Source organism: Hypomesus transpacificus, unplaced genomic scaffold, assembly GCF_021917145.1.
Source record: "Hypomesus transpacificus isolate Combined female unplaced genomic scaffold, fHypTra1 scaffold_149, whole genome shotgun sequence".
NCBI lineage: Eukaryota > Metazoa > Chordata > Actinopteri > Osmeriformes > Osmeridae > Hypomesus > Hypomesus transpacificus.
Genome location: NW_025813718.1, coordinates 363,647 through 385,786, shown reverse-complemented (window position 1 = coordinate 385,786; position 22,140 = coordinate 363,647). Strand labels below are relative to the sequence as shown.

Here is a 22,140-nt window from a genome sequence, read left to right as displayed (position 1 = left end):
ACATTGGGTTACATTTAATTTCTATTCCGTGAAAGTTTCGTCAATGGGTCACAGGACATGGAGTGAAACGGGCTTTCATTGGAGCAGAAAAGAGAAAAGAATACTCCAGTCAGTAAACACAGCAGGAAGGGCCTGGCCAGGACGGTGGGAGGGAGCTGTGTTTGTTTTGGTTGGGCTTGGTGGTCACCCCGGGAGAGTGTCAGCCAGTTAGACTCGCAATAAGAGCCTGTCATTGTTCATGAGACAGGGTTCATCCAAAAGTCCCCTTGTCAACAATTGTATTGATGAAAAGAGGGGGATTTCAAAGGGGAAAACTCTTTGAATAAGAAGATTTCTTATCATGTTATTGCTTTGGATAAAAGCGTCTGCTAAATGAAGAAATGGAAATAAATGCAAAACGCAAAAACCCCACGAAACACAAACTGTCACTATATACTAATGCATTCAACTAAGTGCCAGTCAGTTGGTTTAGCTTAAAGTAATAAGATGGCCTGAGGTGAAGTGAACCTTCTAGAATGATCTTTGTTACATACTGATTTGTGTGACTGTCCCAGCCTCATGAGTCGCCTGCGCTGACGGTCTGTGTATGACATGCGCCTTTGGATCTGCAGGTTGTAAAGGAACAGAGCCCGCCTCTTCTCTCGCTGACAGCAAGAGAGAGAGAGAAAGAGAGAGAGAGAAATAGAGAGAGAGAGAGAAGGGGGAAACATAAGGGGAGGGTTAAACTCACTTAAAGAGGTTGATGACTTTTTTGTTTATAATCCACCATACATACTTTTCATATTGTATATACTTATATTTTACAATATATGTTTGGCCAGCCTCCATTGTACATTACTGTGCCATAAATGGATGAGTAAGAAGATGATTATGTACAGGAGATTGCTTTTCTGGCAAAACTGAAACAATTCCATCTGAAGTTCCAGAGTGAGTGACCAGAATCACTCGGAACATTAGCAACCTAGCCTGAACACAGGGCTGGGCTGTATTGGCCGGATTCATGACAAACAGCCTGGAACCACAGGCTGGATTTTGCTGGACTTGATGTTAGGTGGTCAACCGTGAAGCCGAAATACTGTTCCACTTTGACAACATTGCTGTTCTCTCTCACACGCTGAATTAGCAGCAGAATCCCCCTTAGTGGTGTGGTGGAGGAGGGAGGGGGTCTCATAACTGCAATGACGCTTCAGCTGATTCAGGCGGAGCAGGAATAAAGAGAGTAATCCATCATGTTCTCTCTCTTTCCCCTCTCTCCCTACGTCCTCTCTATGCTTTACCTCATCACCGTTATCACTCCTCTCTCCCTTTTTCCCCTTACACTTCTTTCCCTCTCTCAAACTGTTTGCTGAATGTATTCCTATATCTGCTCCCCCTCCTTGAGTGCTGCCTTGCTTCCCAATTCTCTCCCCCCCCCCCCACAGAATACAAAGTTTGATTCTCTTATCCTTCGATCGATCCCCTATTTGTTGTGCTTGCGTGTCCTCCGGCCCTTTCCTCCACCTCATTAACCCCACAATCATCCTCTGTCCTCCTCTCCACACTACGTCAAGAATGTTGGGGGGCCGCACACATGCTTGGTTCTAAGGATGCATTGAGAGTTAAGGCACCCCACACACCTTGGGGACCCCCTAAGTCCAGACACAATTCAAACCCTGATCAAGAGCCCTTCAATCGGATCTGTACGCTCCCCTCAATACAAAACAGTGAGTAGGCTGTCAGCCTCTACGCCCCCACAATAGAGTGTCTAATGCTATTAGATTAATCCCCTTTTAGCTCTGCACTGCAATACCCGGCACAAGAGCCGGTGGATTTCTTCGGAGAGGTGGGAGGGAGCTAAGAGTTACATTCCCTCTATGTACACATTCTACTAAGCCTTTCCAACCCAGTGAAATGTGGATTTACATGCTTTGCTGGTTTTTTTGTTGCACACCCAACGTTTAGAAAAACAAAATGTGGCCCGGGAAACAGGAATATTCTGGCGCCGATCATGGTGTTAATTTCATTAAACCTCCTGTTGCTTAATTGGGGGCAATTAAATGAAATGACGGCCCAACAAGTACTTGCAAACAACAGATCTAGGTGCCACAAAAGGCTTAAGTGTCAAATTCCTCACAAACAGCATATGCAGTGACAGAGAAACGTTCTGGTAAACGATCCATTTTCCTTTGCCTTTCAAGTTGGCTGTCGACTCAGCAGCTGCTCCAAATTCCCCTCCACATATCAGTAAAACATCTGTGAGAACCACAGGGAAAATCCAGCATTTGTTTGTGATTTCCAGACCTATGGTAAATATCAGAAATAGAGCACTGATATTTTTTTGCCGCCGCATTGTATGCTATGTTTATTTGGACGGGGAGGGGGTTCGACAGACAGGACCCCGGTGATGTTTGCTCAAACCTTCCTGTGCCAATTCCATGGAGGCTAGAAAAGTTTAAGAAAAATAACCAAGCTATGCTTGGAGAGGCTGGCTATTTAAATGAGATGACCAGGACCATCTGCACACTGGTTTCAAGCTACAGGAGGTCTAATGAAGCTGTGTTGTGTATGAATCACAACGGTTCTCCTAAACCAGCCGCAATGCGTTTACATAAAATGTGATGTTGTATAAATGTTTATTTTTATGGAAAGCTTTCAGTAACATGCACTGACCCTGCACAACACTGTATCACTTGGGGATCCTATACTATGATCAAGGCACCAGTATAAACCCTTTTCTTTAATCCAAAATGTGAAAGCTTAAAGTGAGAAGAAAAATGAGTTGTGTTATGAATAAAAACCAAACAAAGTTTACAGTGGAGTTCATGGATTAGTGTACTAGCACAGAAACACGTTTCTGCAATTAACACCTTTAAAGCTGCGGATGAATATTGCAGCACACGTTTTGTATGTAACACAATCCTACTAAATACTGTTAATCTGGAGTCAGATTTCAGAGCATTGAATACATGACTAGTTACAATATAGGTACATGACTAGTTACAGTATAGGTATGTGACAAAGTGTTAAAATAAGAACTACAGTATTTCACCACAGATATACAGTAGTTCTACCTGCAATGCACATATGCATGCATCAAAATACTTGATTGTGTGTATTTACTCAACATTGAATGTACAAAGGTAATGGTCATATTGGCTTCTACTCCCGGGCATTGGTTGACAGTGTGTGCGCAAACACATGTGGGCGTGCTCTCACCTTGGGGAAGTAGAAGGCTGCGATGACCCTGCGCAAGCGGTTGGTGTACGCCTGCAGGCAGCACATGAGCGCCATCATCAGGAGAGGCCCGGTACTCCACAGGTAGTCGTCTGTCGTCAGGGCCCTGGGCTGGGGCAGGCAGTCTGGGGGCAGGAAGAGGGATTACTGCACACCTCGTCCTACCGGTTCAATGTTGGTGAGAATGAAATGCGCATCAAATCCGTTGAATCCGATTGGTGGCTTTGGCGACAAGACGTTCAGGAAGAGGAAGAGAGACCGCATAAGTGGTGAGGTGATCATCAAAAGTAGTCTTCTGTGTTACTTTAATACTGTACAGTTAAGTTCTAAGTCCTCTTACATTCTTACATCCTCTTAGATTTTGAGTTCTGCCACATAAGCATGAAGCGTGTTTAGAATTAACAAGAAAAGTTCAAAGTACACTACATTTACCCTCTGATCATTTACTACACTAGTGATGCATTTTGTGAAATGACTACTCACATTTCGCTACTGATTTGACTGCTGTGGTAATGATGAGGAAAGTTATACTGTAGTCTACATGTGCATGGCTAAGACATGTGAGACTGTGTGTGTGTGTGTGTGGGTGTGCGTGTGTGTGTGAGCATGTGTGTTGTCTGGCAAAGACAAGTCCTATCAGAACGTGGTCCAGACCAGGCTGTGCACTAGGCCTTAATAGGCAGATCAGAGAGCCCTGATCAGATTAGCTCCACAGCCAGACAACACAGGCCATTAACTGTACAGAGTTGGCTGGCCACTGTGTGCATTAGAACAAAATGAACACCCTCGCACACACACTCACAGACAGGCAAAGACACACAGACTGATAAACACACAGACAAACACACACACACAGACAAACACACACACACATGCCAAAATCCCTGAGATGACGATAGGTCTGGACAGAAGATTTTGTAAATCTTTCCTTCTGGCATCAGGTCCTCTACCTACATGTGGACACGGGACTGCTGGGATGTCACTTACGTTCGTTAGTAGACTGCATGTTCATGTTGGAGGAGGTGTTAAAGGCTCCAATAGACTTCCTCAGGAGCTTCGCCATCATGGACTGTCCATCCACCTTGATGTCTATATGATGACTGCCTAAGGAAGTGGCATGATGAATGTGTTTATAGGGAATACAGTCCTGGATGGTTGCTTAGACCAGTGGTTTCCAACCCTGGTCCTCAGGGCACCCCTGTCCTGCCTGTTTTAGATGTTTCCCTGCTCCAACACACCTGATACAAATGAATGGGTCATTATCCAGCTCTGCAAAAGCCTGCTTATGACCATTCATTTGAATCAGGTGTGTTGGAGCAGGGAAACATCTAAAACAGGCAGGACAATGGGAGAGGACATTATGTACCGACACGTTCCTGGGAGTGATCGTCTTCAGAGGAGGCCGAGGGCACAAGGTCAAGGCCCGTGTGTAACTGAGCTCTCTTTGCGCACTCACTGGTGAGGGAGAACTCTGTGGAGGTGTGTCTGCGGATGATGTCGAAGATGTGGTAGAGCATCAGGTCCACGGCCAGCAGCACAACCACAAACACAGCTACAGACAGAACCTGCAGCAGGCCCAACGCCTGGGCAACACAGGGAGCGAGAATAGTCAACGAATACGTTCTCCAGCTCGTGCCGAAAGCCCCCATGGGGATATTTCCCAAGGTTAGAATCTGGGTGAAACGAGGTTGGACTCCACCCTGGAGGGAGAAACGCACCACTTGTTTCAGTTCGCTGGAGTGTATGGCCGGGCTCAGGGGGTTGATGAAATCCGCTCGCTCAGCTCTCTTCAAAGGCAAAAGGTAACGTTTGCCCTAAAATCAAGCACATTTCAAATGATGAATTTCAAGGTTGAATGTTCAGACTCTTTACTGGTCATCATGGGCCATGAAAAGCTAAAAGCCCGAGACCAATATTCGGTCCTGAGAAATTGGACCTTTCAGAGTGGCTTGAATGTACTTTTAATGTGACCTACCGCTGTCTTCCTGCGGGCGTCGATCTGCCTGAAGTAGGTGGTGATGTAAATGTTGTCAAAGCGAATGTCCTGGGTGTACTGACGGGCATATCTATACGCCCTGTCGAGACAATGAGGAAGACGTCAAGTATCTTTCCATCTGAACACACACCACAATAAAACCCATCATGAGTGTTGAATATGAGATATGCAGAAGTATCTCTATGTCTGTGTGGGTCTAGGTGCGTGTTTATTTGTGTGTGTCCGTGTGAATGTGTGTGTGTGTGTCTGTTTGTCTGCGTGTGTGTGTGTCTGTGTGTGTATGTTTGTCTCACGAGGTGAACACGGTGAGAAAGGTGAATGAGAGGAGGAGCTGGACGATCACAAGCACTTCATCCAGGACTGCCCTGGTCTCCTCAAACGACTGACTCAGACTCTCTGTAAAGGTATCCTGTCGGACTGACACTCCAAACACGGCTTCCTGTACTGTGCTCTGTACAGTATGGTACACACACAGAATACATACGCATACACAAACACACACACAGCATAAGTTGGAAAGTTCAAACTTCAGACAAGGAACTGGTATTTGACGTGGGTCTGAAAACATAGGACCATGTTTACCTTGAGGACAACTTTGGTGCTGAACTCTCTAGACAGCGTGTCAATGGAGAAGTTCAGCGTGTCAAACGTCTTCCCAAAGTTCTTCTCAACAGGAATCTGATCTCGACACCAAGGAGTCATGACTGACAGAAACAAAACAACTGCTCACAAAAAAAACGCAACTTTAACTAACTTCAAGTTGATTGTCATCGAATGTGTTCCAACGTCCTACCTCTCATGGCATCACACAGGAAGTGGAACTTCATGGACACACACAGGATGTGGTTAATGACCGGGGCCTTGATGGCGTCCATACACTCCTGCCACTTGACGTTGAACCACTTTTGACAGCGATCAATCCCTTCCTCCACCACATCTGGGTCACGAGGGCATTTAAAAAAACGAAGTAATCTTCTTCTCAATGGAACTTTTGTAACGATGCAGAAGACAGTGAGGTGGATTGACCAGAACACAGCTGTGAACACTCACGGTCACATCGCATCATCGTCTTGGCCGTGTACATGTCTTGGGAGCTGTTGCCAGCAGCAACTGGCTCTGGTTTGGTGTTGTCGTAGCCATACTGGCCCTCAACCTCGTCCCGGATATTCTGGAATCTCAGACTCACATTCTTGGTTTCCTCCAGGAACTCCTTATTGTCATCCTAAACAAAATGGAGGAATGTCAGAAATCACAGAACAGTGTTCAGTGCAAACACAGTTGGCCATCTCTATGACCATGATGTTCCTATTAAGCATTGTTTGTATCAATAAAGTTACCTGTGGCCTCCATGCCTCACTTACCGTAATGCCTTGCATCACCTGCATGAAGGGGTCCATCACCACCTTCCACATCACCTTGCTGTGCTTGATCTGCAGCTCGATGTTGCAGCCCATAGAGAAGGCCACATCCTGGACGTTGCGGTGGATGTTGGTGATGGGGCCTGGTGGATGAAGGTGCACAGACACACACAGCAGAGATACTCAGGGATATCTATTCAGATGTGAAGCCTCAATAAATGCAAAGGCCTATAGGCACACTGCTGGTCCAGTATGTTAATTTATATAGCACCTAGCCTGAACAGTCAACAATGGACGAAGGCTATTCTAGCAACGGAAATACCATAAAACTGTGTGAGTATAATATTTTCCCCACAAATTCTACGAATGGTCTCAGCAACACAGCATGGATAATATATACTATATATATAATACATAGTATATATATCATATATAATAACATATATCATATACAGTGCCCTCCAAAAGTATTGGAACAGTGAGGCCAATTCCTTTATTTTTGCTGTAGACTGAAAACATTTGGGCTTGACATCAAACGATGAATGTGAAACCAGAGATCAACGTTTCAGCTTTTATTTCCAGGTATTTACATCAGGATCTGATGCACAAATTAGAAAATATCACCTTTTTGTTCGAACCCACCCATTTGTCACGTGAGCAAAAGTATTGGAACATGTGACTGACAGGTGTGTTTTGTTGCCCAGGTGTGTCCTATTACATACATTATTCAATCAATAAATACCACTGAATGTCTACACTCAGGTTCAGATTGGGTAAGATAGGTTTTGTCTATGCAGACTGTATTCAGAGGTGAAAACAACATGAAAACCAGAGCGCTGTCTTTGGGTGAAAAACAAGCAATTGTGAGTCTTAGAGAAGATGGAAAATCAATCAGAGCCATTGCAGAAACATTGGCCATAGCCAGTACAACCATTTGGAATGTCCTGAAGAAGAAGAAAACTACTGGTGTACTAAGTAACAGACGTCGAACAGGTAGACCAAGGAAAACATCAGCAGTTGATGACAGAAACATTGTGAGAGCTGTAAAGAAAGACCCTAAAACAACTGTTAGTGAGATCAGCAACAACCTCCAGATGGCAGGAGTGAAGGTATCACTATCTACTGTTCGCAGAAGACTTCATGAACAAAAGTACAAGGGCTACACCAGAAGATGCAAACCACTCATTAGCAAGAAGAATAGGAAGGCCAGGCTGGAATTTGCCAAAAAGTACAGAGATGAACCTCAAAAATTCTGGGACAAAGTTTTATGGACTGATGAGACAAAGATTAACTTTTACCAAAGTGATGGAAAGGCTAAAGTTTGGAGAAAGAAAGGAACTGCTCATGATCCCAAACACACAAGCTCATCTGTGAAACACGGTGGAGGTAATGTCATGGCTTAGGCTTGCATGGCTTCTTCTGGGACGGGCTCATTAATCTTCATTGAGGATGTAACACATGATGGCAGCAGCAAAATGAACTCGGAAGTCTACAGAAACATTTTGTCTGCCAATTTAAGGAAAGATGCAACCAAACTGATTGGCAGAGCCTTCATCATGCAGCAAGATAACGACCCAAAACACACTGCCAAAACAACAAAGGAGTTCATCAGGGGCAAGAAATGGAAGGTATTAGACTGGCCAAGTCAATCTCCAGACTTAAACCCTATAGAGCATGCATTTTACCTGCTTAAGAGGAGACTGAAGGGAGGAACCCCACAAAACAAACAACAACTGAAAGAGGCTGCAGTGAAAGCCTGGGAAAGCATCAAAAAGGAAGAATGCAAAAGTTTGGTGACGTCAATGGGTCACAGACTTGCTGCAGTTATTGAAAGCAAAGGATTTGCAACTAAATATTAAGTCTTATTCACTTAAATATGTTTTAAGTATATCTGTTCCAATACTTTTGATCACATGACAAATGGGTGGATTCAAACAAAATGTGATATTTTCTTAGTTGTGCATCAGATCCTGATGTAAATACCTGGAAATAAAAGCTGAAACGTTGATCTCTGGTCTCACGTTCATTATTTGATGTCAAGCCCAAATGTTTTCAGTCTACAGCAAAAATAAAGGAATTTGCCTCACTGTTCCAATACTTTTGGAGGGCACTGTATATATCATACCTACTTTACCATTGTACAGGCCAAAGAGAACAAACAGCATGAGGTAAGCCCTCCCCCGAGAGCCGAGGATGCTGGGAAACATCAGAAGGGCCGAGCAGCGAAAGAAGGAGGAAAATGCTCCTCCCAGAATGCACACAGCTGCAAAGGTCACACACAGGGCCCTCGAAGAGTTTCTGTGTTGCTTTCATACTTTCAGCTGAACTTTATAGTATTTTGAACTAACATTGACATTAAACATTCAGCTCAGAAGATGTCTATCTCTGCTCACCAACAAAGGCATATCCTGCAACAACCTGTTGTACAGTGGTCATTGGGAGGTTGTGAAAAAGTCCCAGAAATAACCCTAGAAAAAAAAGATTAAGACATATTTTATTTTTACATTAAAGGGGTCAAGGGTGTGAAACGGTCAAAATAGACTATTCACACATAATTTGCTTTACCTGCACCACTCACAGCACCGAAAAGCGCTCCAAGAAAGAAACGTGCAATAGGAAATTCATCTGGCTGACTGAAGAGAAACAGGTGGGCAAATTCAGGCAGGATCCTTTTACTGATCCTCTCCAAGACTGAGGGGCATGGAGAAAAGTTACTTCCTTAAAAATGACACATTAAATGTACTTTTTTTTTACCTAAAACTCGATTGATATTCCCTACTAACTTGAATGTGGTGGTTTGAGGTTTTTAAGGTATTGTAGTTGATTCCCTTTTGCTGCCATTATCACTAACTCTTCAATTTGTTCCCCTTTTTACGTCTTCGTGTTTATTGTTGTAAAGAATTTCCAAACATTTAAATATTTATTCTCGAATTCAATTGATTCTATAATCTATCCTATCAATTCAAATTTGTGACTTCATAATCAAACTTTTAACAGTGAAGGTTCCTGGGCCCTATTGCTACATCCCGTTTTGTAAACAATGTTGTATTCGTAAATATACAATGGGAAAACAAAAATATTTTCCTATGATAAAATATATCCAGACGGTGATCGTGTGAAGCGATGGAGTCTCGTAAAGACTTGCTGAGAGGGTAAACAAGTGAAATTAGTAGGCTAATGTCCAACACAGCGCACACTCATCATTTCGCCAATTTATTACTAGTAGTAGGCTACAAAGTGGTTCATTTTGAAAGTAGGATAACATTTTAAAATGGCATCTGACTGTTAAACAGGGTCTCAACAAGTCTTGGACGGAGCTTTCCCTGGCGTCGACGAAAACTCGGACTGCGTGGCAAACCATGGTTTCAAGATGTTATGAGAAGTTTTTATGGGTTCATCTTCGGCCTGTTCCTAGCTGCTGTGTATGGCGTTACTGTGCTGTTCGTTCAAAATCAGGAGCCCTGGTTCTGCATCTACACCACTGTCGCCATCGCATTCATGGCATCATTTGGCATGGGCCTTTCTGTTCGAGTGCGCTCAAATGTTATGCTCATGATGCCGATGCTATGTTCGAGTAAGTAGCCCTAGGATTTCACGTTTTAGGAAGCTTAAAATATTATATACACTAATACATCTCGTCAATGACAGTAATAATGCAATATTACTATTTAGTCTTATAAATACTAATGACCTTACAGTTGATACCACAGCTCTGGATAAGAGCGACTGCTAAATGACTAAATGTAAATATCACAAAGTTTTTGTTTTGTTCTCAGAAAATGGCAAAAATCTCCTCCTCTTCCTCATCTTCTCCATGGTGATCCAGGGGCCAATGACCAACACCCTGGAGAACTTTAGCCGAGCGGCAGACAGTGTTGTATGTGGTGCAGAGCTGACCATGAATCAGACCCAGGAACTGATGCAGAGAGCAGCCACACCACTCTTCCGTGAGTTGTGCCTACTGCCATCCAGCTCTGCTTCACATGTCCCCTCTCGTTCTGTTTGTACCCTCTGTAGTTTATTGCAAATGTCTCCTTGAATTAATCACTTAACTGTGACGCAATGGGTCGAAACATGAGGCTTATTATACATCTGGAAAATGCTTGAGACAGACATGCTCAGATTTGGCATTTCCCTTTCAGCATGAGAGAACGCCTGTTTGTCAGTCTTCTTATTGATGTGCTGATGTCTTTGTTGCCCTCTGACAGCTGTGCTGGACAAGATTAAAGACATCTCCAGGAATGCATATTCAGTGGCTAGCAGGGTTCAGAACTTCATCCAGGCTTTGACTGACTCAGTCCAGCATGTTGGTGAGTTGGAGATTAGTTTCAAGAGCTCCTTTGTTAAGCAGGAGGAGAATGTAAGTGTGTGTGTAGAACTAAAGTAGTAAAAAAAAAAAAAATATCTATATATATATATAGAGAGAGAGATTTTATTTCTTTAACCTTTGAATTCTCTCAGCTCGCACTCTTAGAAACGTGCTTCACTTCCTGGCTAGCATCGGCGACGTGTGCAACGACAAGCTGGGCACACCGTACACGAAGTGCAACAAGTTGTTTGATGATGCCCGGGAAGACTGCATGAACCTTCTGTCTATATTCAACTTCCTGTGTCACATCGTGGATGGGTTCCGCCCCCTGTGTGGAGTATCTCGTGGTTGGTTGTCATGATTGTCACTCATATGTTTAAAAACGATTCCAGTAAACTCACCTGACATGTCAGTGCATATTGTAGTTGGCATTGCATTGCACTAAACATTTCCCTCAACAGCAGCATAAAAGCTCTATTATGGAAGTAGGGCCGTTCATGTAAAAGACAGGCACTCTGTTCCTCAGCTGTTAGCAGCAGAGTTTACATAGCTGCTTGGCACAGTGGAGGTAGAAAATGATGTTGATGATGATGACTTAACGTTCAAATCTCAAGTAGCCTTGACTGTAATAGCGCCTGCCAGGAAGACATCGACCCTGGGCTGCTGATGCACACACAGCTGAGTCAACAGAACGAGGAGTGGAAAAGGTCGGGGAAGCCCAGATAGGTTACCAACACAAACTAGACAGGAGGGTCTGTGCACACAAGTGTGTGCAGGGCAGACACGCATTCCATGACCGAGACGCCGCCGCGTACACTGCAATAGAAACCTGACCTCACACTCTCAATTGAATTCCAGTCGTTTTGGGGGGGGGGGGGTGCTAGGGGCCAAAGGGCTGACACATCCTACTCTCTGGTTTCCTCTCCCAATCCCCAGGAGAGGTGAGTCAACGCTCGCTTCTCTGTCCTCCCCTCGTTTCCCTCCTCTCCTTTCTCCTCACATTCTCTATTCAAATGAATTATTGTTTCATATCCTCCTCCTGGCTCCTGGCCAGCCAGCCAGGCAGCCAGCCGGGCACTGACTTTCTAATCCAAACATGACCCCAGGGCAGGGCTGGAGATAGGAGAATGAAGGGAGGAGAGGAAGTTAGAGAAAGCAAAGTTAAAAACCCATTTCCTCACCCTTTGGGCCGAAGCTGAACACTGCTGTGAGCAGATAATACGCTGCTAAATTCACCAGTTTGAACTGGAGCTCGTAAATCAGACACAAGTCTTTCTTTTGGCTGACTTGACACTTGGCTCTTACCTGTCCTGTCATAATGGTTTTTATGTCTATTGTTAAGCCAACCCACTGCCCTCTTGGCTCCAAGTATGTTTGTCGTGATAGTGAACTCATTCCATCCATCCTTCTAGTCATCCCTTAATCTTCCTGAGCATGCTGAAAATAATCAGACAGTCTGCAGAGAATGTCACTGTAGTACCTCAGTACCTCAGTATTTAAAAGCATGCCAAGAATGATGGTTTGCTCATCCAGTTGGATTTTCAGTTGGTGGATGAGGACTTTGTTCACATCCCTTCTGTTTCAGTGGGCCAGTTGTTCTGCACCATCCCCTCCTACGTCGCCAGCCACCTAAAGGAGAGACTGGAGGCTCGTAAGATCCTAGCTACAAGCTGTGTACATCTGGACATCACTCTGATCCTGTTTAATGAATTGTGTTATGCTACAGAGAACTTTGCGGCAAAAAGAATGCATTAATGAATTGTTATAGTACCTAGAAGCATGATATTTACTGGAGGCATCGCTTTTATTACTGCCTCAACTGCCTTATCAATTCACTGCAGATTAAAGCCTCTGCATACCTTTTATATTAACTATATGTTTTTAGGAAAACTCATGTGGTTAGAGTGAGCAATTCCATATCTCTTGCAAGTAGTGAATGTGTATTGTTGTTTGTGCAGGTTAGTCCAGGAGGCCATTTCAAATATCTCTAACTTCAGCTGTTGTCCACTCCAGCGACAGCTGCTGCCTTGGATAGGATCAAGCAGGAGTTTGAGTTCAACATCTCGGCCTCCGTGCACTTCGACATGAGCGTGAACAGCAGCCAGTCCATGCAGCAGGTGTCCCAGAATATCCTGAAGGAAGTGTCGTCGAGGCTAGGCCACTTCCAGGAAGCGGTGGGACTGCTGGCTTACGTGGGCCTCGTCCTCATGCCTCTCACGTACCTCTGGTGAGCGTCTCCCCCCACACGTGGCAGACAAGTGTGTCAGTGTGTGTGTGTGTATGTGGGGGGGGGGTTGCAACAAGTGGTGCAAAGTGTGAGAGCATGTGTGTGTGAACACGCCTTTAAGGTGTGTGTGCGTCCGTAGGGCTGTGCTCTACAAACACAAGTACCTTCAGCGGGACAACTTTGACAACAATTACATCACCAAGCAGTTTGAAGAGCTGGATCTGAAGATGGGCAGGGAGGGCAGGCCAACGGTCCTCCCCCTCAACAAGAGAGAGGCCCGCATCTACATCAAAACTGGTGTGTGTGGTGGTCAAGGACAGATACATTTGAATTATTGGTTCTGCTCCTCAGCCACAATATCTGTGATAGAATCTGATGTACCCTCATGAAACATAATTTTCAAATCGATGGTGATGTAAGTCTCCATAATATATCGAACAGTAATGGGATTCGAAATACCAGCGCAGACTGTACAGAAGCCGAACATCTACTTTTCTGTCTCCCCCTCTCAGGTGCCATGTACCTGACATCCAGGGAGAGACGGGTGGCGGCCATTGGCACCATCTCCGTCCTCCGCCATCTGGTCCTGGGCTTCATGGTGGTGGCACTAGACCTGTTGGTTTACTGGATGTTTGACCTGGTGCACCACCAAGCCCAGGGAGACATCGTCACCAGAGGTACTGGAGAGGAATGGAAGTCACGTGCAACCCCCCCCCCCCCCCCCCCCCCCCCCCCAGCGGTTTCAGAAAACATTCACCCTCTCAAATATTTCAGGACTGTTACATCTACAACTCTCAAGTGTATTTTTTTCGATTCCAGCGCCTGTTCTCGTCGCGGTCCAGATCAACGGGACGGGCTACGCCTCCGACATCTTAAAGGACATGTTGTCTTCCTTCGACGTCCTGCAGAAGGGCAACATTACCGTCCTGAGCAAGAAGTGCATCATGCAACCCTCAGAGCCTGACTATTCAAAGTACATTCTCATAGGTAAACTCCATTTCATGTTACTGCCTTTCATTGGACGTTTCACAGCTTTTTTTATGACTAATATCCAAGTCCTGGATTCGGTTGAAGACTAATGAGCCAAATGGTTACTCGCGTCACTTTGAAAAGAGAACGCATTCTGTTTAATCAAAGCAATGGAAATTAACTAGTTACATTTCATAATTTTCAGTGATTATTGACATTTGTTGTGAAACACTGACCTCTAGGGGTTGAGACTATCAAGAGCATATTCATTGTCAATGTACCATGGTTGAATCTTCTGTTAACTGAGGACACAAATGTACCTTCTGTTGTAATCAGCGTACCTTATTTCTGTACAAGAAAATAACTAGTTCAAATCCGAAAATACACGTCCGTCCTTTTAATCGGAGTGGTTTAAACGTTTGTCAGTATCTTGAAAGGTCGGTCTTTGTCCCAATTCTTCCTTATCTTAGGATTCCTTTATGGCCTCACCCTGTTCAGTGTTTTGGCTGGCAGCTATGTGAAGCGTCTTAGGAGCCTGGTGTGTGCCAGATACCACCCCAGACGAGAGCGGGTAAGATGCCAGCAGCCAATCAGCAGACCCATGCATCTGCTGTTAGGGACAGACACAAACTCATGTGCTGCTTATTGAATGGGGTTCATTGAAATACACTGGATAGCCTTAATTAAGCTGTATGTTTGGATATGAATTAGCCATGCCACTTAACTGCCTTAACATGCCTTACTTAAATGCCTATTGTTCAAATTGTTGAGCAACTGGCTTTGTATGGGTGGGTGGTCTTTTCCCTCATCACCTAGTTCAGGGTGACGCAGTGTAGATGCTGGCTTTGGTTTTTCAAAGTTGATTTGATGAAGGAAATCATATTTTTGTCTAAAATCAAACACTCATGGCTTCTAGAGAATGGAAGACATGGATCTGTTTTCATATGACTCTCCCTTTCACATTCACATTTAAACTACCACAGGAATGCTAGGATCCATAGGTAGCCTAGATGTGCTTGAGTACATATTTCACAATGGCTCTTCCACAATGCACAAAAGGACGTGTTCTGCCTCAGGTTGCCAGTGGGAAGCTCTGTTGAAGGAGACGGAATTCCAACCATGTCTAGAATGGAATCTGTTCCAAAACTTTGGGAGGAAGCAGGCAAGTCTGCACTTCTCTGCCGTCCAGATGTGCATGTGTAGTTGGACATGTAAATGCTGACAGGGGAATGTGGTTTCTTTAACAGGGGTTGTTTTTGACAAACTAGCTTTGCGTACTTGGTTTATTTATTTGGAAAAGTTTGAGCCGAGAACACCGGTATTTTATTGTGTTCCTGTAGGACAGTGGAACATTCGGTAGAATAACACAACATACTGAACCACTAGGGGAACACAGTTTCGATTGAATCAAAATGGTTCCGGTTTATCCAGTATTTTTTTTTTATGTGAAGTTGACATGAAAGCCTCTTCATTTGGAAATAATTTGACTACTTGTAGAGGCATGGTTTGCTTAGTGACAAAGTATGTGTCATTTTGCTGTCAATGGGAAGATCTGTGCCAACATTGCAAGATTCGTGTTGCTAAATCTTACTCAAAACAACAACCCCACAAACTATCTGCGGAATGTGAAGTTACATTGAAACTTCTTTGACAAAAATAATGATACCTGATTGACACGTTGCTACGTGTGTGTTTCTTGAGGAACTGACTGTGTGTCAGTCGTTTCTCTGTTTAGCTTCCGCAGCTTGTGGTGCGGAAATCTGTTTTCACCTTTAGCGTTTTGCAGTGTGGATTAAGCCAAAGATATTCAAACATTTTGTTCAGTTTGTTTCCTGTAACCTTCATACATACGACACGTAAACCAGTCTGGAGCCGAGAGCCCTCTGGCTAAATGCACTACATGCCATGTTCATCAGCCTGCATTTATCACTGTCAGTGTGTCAAAGATAATTCTTCCTAAGGCCTATAAAGTCTGAATCTCACGCAAGTAAAACACTCCCTTTTTCCCCCACAAAAGATGTAAACAAAGCAACGCTACTTAGCCTCCATTCTTCCCCTCTGGCCTAACGGCTGTCCCTGCCCTCTGTGTGCTTCCAGGAGAGAATCCGGCTCCTCCGCTGTCGTATCTTGAGTCAGCGCGCGTCCCTGTGTAAAGCTCTCCTGAGCTCTGTGGCCCGGAGCAAGGCAGACGGGGCCGGGGCCGGTCTCCTGCACACTATCATGCTACGGTACAAAGGGCCGTGGGGGCTGGAACTGAGGGGTGGAGTTGCTTCACACAAGTGTTCATAGTCCAGTATCCTCACTCATTCATGGTGAAGGCTAGCGGTTTTACCACAATAACGCTCGATTACATTACAAAGTTGCGTAGAGCGTGTGATCATATTTGGTCGAATCCATCCCTGCCATACTGTGTATAGATATTTGTATTGTATAAAGGGACCTGGATCAGCCCAGCCCCACTGACGTAAACTGTGTGTTGGTGGCCGTCTAATCCAGGGTTCCTGGAGGATCCTTCCTGGCTGAGCTCCTGGGTGTGTCGTCTGTCTCCTGCATGGCATGTGGCAGGGCAGGGAAGGGCCGGGACGACTCCCACATGGTCACCTGTTCAACTCCACAGTGTAAAGGTAGGTCACATGGTTGTCATGACTCATGTAAAAGTGGAGAGGACAGAAGCAAGCCAGGAAAGCAAGCCAGGAAAGTGCACCCCTTCTATCAGGACTTCTATCAGCAACTGGAACTTGCTACCCAGGTCTTCGGTAGCTCTCATAGGAGGGAACATGGCCTTAACACTCAGCTCAGCTCCAACAGTATGCCATGTTCTATGTAAGCATGGCCGTTCATCCACATAGGGCATTCAAACTGGAGTTACAGTTTAGAGAGTAGACCAGTCTAGTTGTCACCTTTTCCCACAGGATATTCAGATGTTTCTGTGTCTAGAAAACAGGTGGAGAAGTTGGCAATGTAGAATGTAAATGCAAATGCCCCACTTGCCAATGTTTAGATATTGTAGAACACTTTAACCAGTTGTGTCATAAACTTGTCTTAATGTGTTGGAGGGGCAGGTTGAGACTGTGTACTTTTAGGGTGTTTCCTCCTGACAAATGTTGACTCAACAGGTAGATGGCAGTCTGACCTGGAAGGGAGCTTTTTATGTTTTTTAGTTTGACACTTTAGGGTTAATGACTACACCATCCTTCCATGTTTCATAAAATGTTTTTTTTCTTCTGAAGTTTTACACCATATTTGACAATGAATGCCACTACGGACGATCTTAAGACATTTTCCAGTGTCAAATGCAACAGTATATGGAAAAAAGCTCTCAAATCTTCCATTCTGTTCGGTCTGTGGCTGCATGTTTTCTTGCCAATCACACAGCGTTTACTTTTTAAAAATATTTTTTACAAAACTGTTAAACCAAATGTTCATCCTGTTGAACCCTGAACCCTCCCTTTCAAATGTGCAACAGGTTTATACTGTACGCAGTGTTTCCGGAGCATGAACAACATCTGTGCAGTGTGCATGGGGCCTCTGACCTTCCAGGAAGACTGCGAAGAGGAGCTGTAAGTCTCAAACACGTTCCTAATGATCTGCCAGCTTTAAGGGTATTCCTAATTCAATCACAAACAGAATTTCCCATCCTAATAAAAGTCCCCCGTCGTGATCTGCTGTTGCAGGGATTCCAGTGACAACGAGCATGTGAGCCTCTGGACCGCCGCCCTGGCCTCGCCCCACATCACCGAGCGGCGTGCACGCAACCTGATGAAGAGGACCATCTCCATGGAGATACGCCGCCGGTCATGGGCGGAGATGCCGGGAGTGTCCCCAGTCCCTGGGGGGAGCAGGGTGCTGTACCAGAGGACGGGCAGCTCCGTGACACTAGGACACGAGGGGGACAGTGACAGCGGCGGCCACGTCAGTCCATTCAGTGACCCGGACTTCAGGTAAAACATCAGCGTCATCATTATCGTCACCTACACCATGCCTGTCATCATCTGTGGCATCCGTAATCACCAAGTGACCAAACTCTCCTGTACTCACAAAACCGAAAACTAACAAGACCATTGGCATGCGATCAATTGTACCCTGTCACCCTGTAGTGAGCCGGACATGAGTCGCATTTACATTTAGTCATTTACATTACATTTACATTACAGTTACCAGGATCGCTCTGACTCAGAAGACTCTGACCCCAGGCACTATGACCCCAGACGCAAATACGTCCACGACTCGATTCCAGCCACTTTCTCTGACATTTATGTCACTGGAGGAGTCAGTCGTCAGACTTCAGAAAGTGACTCTTCAGACAGTGACACTTTGTTTCAGTCCCTCTCTTCGGATGCCAGAAACCACTCCAGAGAGGAACCACTACAGACGGTCACAGTCCACAGTCTGACCATGACCGCAACCGTGCCCTGTGTCAGGGATACCACCAGAGCGACGGCCCCAGTCGGTCCAACTCCAACGAATGATCCAGAGTCTGGATCATTCTGGATTCCAGACCATTAATTCTATCCAGTGAAAGACAAAAAGGGTTACTTTTTGGGCTAAACTGGAGTGGTAGCATTCTGCTAGACTGCAATAGTCATTGCATGTTGTAAACATCATCATTAAAACAGGAATTTTCCATTGAAGCAGGCACTACTGTGTGTTGCCCAATTCCTTAGACGTTCTTGTCAACATCAACTGAATGGGTGTCTGACGGACAGCAGTTGGATTTGAAACGTGCTCCAAATTGGATGTAGAGTTTGGGGTACTATTGTTTGACTTTGATTAAATGTCCATGACATTTCCTCTTGTGTGGTTGAAATTTACATTAGCATTTTGTCATTTAGCAGACGCTCTTATCCAGAGCGACTTACAGTAAGTACAGGGACATTCCCCCCCGTGGCAAGTAGGGTGAAGTGCCTTGCCCAAGGACACGTCATTTGGCATGGCTGGGAATTGAACCGGCAACCTTCTGATTACTAGTCCGATTCCCTAACCGCTCAGCCACCTGACTCCCGGAATATGGAGTATGAACCTTCAGTAGGGTCAAACCCACAGCTGATGACAGTTCTGAAGATCAATGGCTTCACTATCTACAGAGCTTTGTCTCACAGTTGATGGAGTTTTTGGCAGAAGACTTTGGAAAACTTTTCCAGAAGCAAATACATACTAATTCAACCTGCGTAGGATGACAATCCCATCCCTACGCACGCACAAGAGCATTGGTATGTAACTGTGAAAAGTAAAAAATGAATAATAATAATACACTAAAGACTACAACTGCAATACTACTGTAGGTCTCCGCCTCCTCTGCCACACTGATGTAGGCCTGCATTCCAAGCATTGAATTTCAACACTTTTTTACGTGCATATCGCCCTCCCCAAACCTTGTCTAACACGGAAGGTGGAATCAGTTGTGTTTTTTCCCGAGTGGGAGGATACGAGTTTGCTGCCAGGAGAGCAATGGAACGTTGAGGAAGAAAAGTTTCATCACAGTCAACTAGTCCCGTTTGTTTCCTCAAAAACTGGTGACATTAACGAACTCCAAATGGCGGAAAAGGTATGTAACTTTTTGAACTACGTCTTTCTACGTTAGATGGTCATCCTTTGCTCAGTTCAAGTATATTGTTATTTTGTCACGGTAATCTGAGATCCACAATCCCAGAACAGAAACAAGATAGGAAAGGGCGTCTTTGGGTTTGGCACATCCAAACTGTTGCGCATTGTTCTTTCGATTATAGTGCGCGATTTACGCGAAAGGTGTTGGTGCCAAAGCAACTCAGTTCTTTTGCTCCAGTTTAAACAATCTCTATTTGCATCGGGTTACGGTTAATAAAAATGTAGATTCAACTCAAACTGACGTGTTGCAGAGACTTAAGAGGAAAACATTTATTTCGACAAATAACTGGTTTTCTTCTTTTTACAAGTATTTGGCCCACGTCTGTACTACCAAGATAATGACAGGGCAGCACTCTGTGGTTTTCTGTAGTCAATCTGGGGTATTAAATCTAGATTTCAAGAATCTCCAGTAAGCGCACTTTAATGGAAAGCACGGGGAATCAATCAGCGCGCATTCCATGCTCGCCAGGGCCAGAATGTGCCCCTGTCATGGAAAAAGAGAATAGTGTGTCAATATAGAGCACTGATTTACATGTCAGGAAAACGGATGGGGATCATTATACCAGGTCATGCATTGATAAGAATTCTGTTTATGCGTTATCAGTCTACCTGTTTAATTTTGAATCAGAACAAAAACTTGGATCATTTCATGGGAACTATACGAAGTCTTCAGAGGAAAAAAAGCAAGGCGTTGTTTCTAGGCAAAGGCCAACACCCAGATTGTCAATATAGAAGGTGCCATTGTGTCAACATTAGCGTAACTGACACATACAGGTGCCTCCCACAGGCGGTGACATAGGGTTTCTGAAATGCAATTGGCCTTTCTCAGGTGTGCTCTCCCGTGGTTTAACGTTTTGTTTTTAAGGTGTTAAATCAATAAAAAATGCGATTTTTCCCTTTGTTTATTTAGCATTTTACCTCCATCAAAGATAACTTTGCAAAACCTATCCTTGTTGGGTGTAACAACTTCAGTAAAAAAAAAATTGGCCTAACTGTTCACACGTTTTCAGAAAACTTAGCCCGTGTGGGCCTGTGTGAAATACTGTGCAGAGATTCAAACACCTTCCGAATAGGATAAAGCACTTAGTCTATGTTTTAGGGTGTGGCCATAGAAAGCTATTGTTCTCTGTTAAACATGGTGTGATATCACATTTTGACTTCCAATACTGCAAAAAGGTCATGTGTCTGCGCAAATTATTAACTTACGTACATTGATGACTGTGTGATACATATTGTAAATGCACCCATAAAATAGTAAAGTAACAGTGTTTGAATTGTCCCTCTCTCTAACTCCCTCAGTGCTCAGATCTGGAGTCAGCACTATATAACCTGGTCACCAAGTTCCACGATGCTTCGGCTAACAAAGAGCCCACACTAAACATGGAGGAGTTTCAGACCCTGGTCTCCACACAACTGCCTAACTTAGTCAAGGTTTGAATTTGATATCAAGAAGACCTCAATAATACCTTGCCCTTCTGGCTTGTAGCCTGTACTTTATTTGCTTATGGTTATAGCATCTTCTCAGATCAGTTTAATGTGTATGTGTAATGTGGGGGTCAACCGACTGGCCATTGAGAGATTACTACAAAACTGCTAATTTTTTTAATGAATTTTAATGGTAGCTTATCACATTTAGTAAACACCAATAATCTATTATTAGTGGGCTGACTACTAAAAGAAAAGCACATTAAACAACCCTCTTTTGTACACTCTTTTGTAGACAGGCAATGAACAAGGTTTGAGTCCGATCCTACAGCAGATGGGGGTGGAGAACGGCCAGAACATCTCATTTGAGAACTTCTGGCAATTGGTCCAGTCGACGGCCACCTCCCTGTTTGGCGAAAGAAAACCGGAGAAGACTGTTAAATGCAACTGCCTGCTACTGTGAAAAGGACGTAGTTGGAACTTAACTATGGAAAACCGTCCTATTCAGAGACGTTCCAACTGTAGAATACCATTACCATTGCCCCAAACCATGTTACCAAATCTCAAAGTCCATTCTGAATATTAACATACTGCCTGCTCCCCCTTTCCTTGGGGTATTCTGTGATCAAACATTGGATGGGTGTAAACCTGTGCTCCTGTTACTACTCTACTTGTCAGATCAGAAAGGAACGGGAAGGAGGAGGTACATTTTAAGGGTGTTCAGTTGGGACCTTATTGCTCCAACTGTTGTTATGGTTCACAGTTACTAACATGAACTAGTCTTGTTTTTATTTACACCAAGCACATGTCATCAGAAAGTTATAAGCCACTGCCTAATTACTGATATAAAGCATTAACGTCTGATGGTACCATATATGTTTTCTTTAATACTTTATACACAGTTAGTGTTTTGCTTAACATTGTAACAACTGACGAAAGCAAAGAATATCATGTGCATCAAATTGGTAATATCTCACAGTACTTGAATAAAACTTTTGAATTTGTTTAAATGTTTGTATGGTTTTCTGGAGTTACATGC

At 44.2% G+C, this 22,140-nt stretch overlaps 3 protein-coding genes across 3 annotated transcripts in view; 2 read left to right on the top strand and 1 right to left on the bottom strand.

Annotated features, from left to right (window-relative positions):
- dcst1 (DC-STAMP domain containing 1) overlaps positions 1-9,252 on the bottom strand; it is a 9,727-nt gene extending 475 nt beyond the window's left edge. Inside the window, exons 1-14 of the mRNA XM_047051386.1 lie at positions 9,133-9,252; positions 8,961-9,035; positions 8,702-8,830; positions 6,571-6,710; positions 6,260-6,431; positions 6,003-6,146; positions 5,792-5,913; positions 5,503-5,660; positions 5,189-5,288; positions 4,932-5,027; positions 4,580-4,796; positions 4,201-4,317; positions 3,196-3,338; positions 534-644 (exon numbers count right to left, since the gene is read on the bottom strand). Coding sequence (XP_046907342.1) covers positions 534-644; positions 3,196-3,338; positions 4,201-4,317; positions 4,580-4,796; positions 4,932-5,027; positions 5,189-5,288; positions 5,503-5,660; positions 5,792-5,913; positions 6,003-6,146; positions 6,260-6,431; positions 6,571-6,710; positions 8,702-8,830; positions 8,961-9,003 — 1,692 coding nt within the window. The 5' untranslated portion in view covers positions 9,004-9,035; positions 9,133-9,252. The remainder of the gene's footprint in view (positions 1-533; positions 645-3,195; positions 3,339-4,200; positions 4,318-4,579; positions 4,797-4,931; positions 5,028-5,188; positions 5,289-5,502; positions 5,661-5,791; positions 5,914-6,002; positions 6,147-6,259; positions 6,432-6,570; positions 6,711-8,701; positions 8,831-8,960; positions 9,036-9,132) is intronic.
- On the top strand, positions 9,205-18,966 carry dcst2 (DC-STAMP domain containing 2). Its single transcript, XM_047051387.1, has 15 exons — positions 9,205-10,141; positions 10,344-10,514; positions 10,776-10,877; positions 11,029-11,223; positions 12,462-12,527; positions 12,890-13,103; positions 13,243-13,400; positions 13,616-13,780; positions 13,923-14,090; positions 14,543-14,643; positions 16,170-16,300; positions 16,569-16,696; positions 17,539-17,632; positions 17,747-18,013; positions 18,227-18,966. The coding sequence occupies exons 1-15, from the start codon at positions 9,943-9,945 to the stop codon at positions 18,576-18,578; spliced, it is 2,511 nt and encodes an 836-aa protein (XP_046907343.1). The 5' UTR covers positions 9,205-9,942; the 3' UTR covers positions 18,579-18,966.
- Positions 18,967-19,445: 479 nt separating this feature from the next.
- s100v2 (S100 calcium binding protein V2) lies at positions 19,446-22,105 on the top strand. The gene is made up of 3 exons (XM_047051370.1): positions 19,446-19,617; positions 20,976-21,107; positions 21,397-22,105. Exons 1-3 carry the CDS (start codon positions 19,606-19,608, stop codon positions 21,562-21,564), a joined length of 312 nt encoding a protein of 103 aa, XP_046907326.1. The 5' UTR covers positions 19,446-19,605; the 3' UTR covers positions 21,565-22,105.
- Positions 22,106-22,140: the final 35 nt, after the last annotated feature.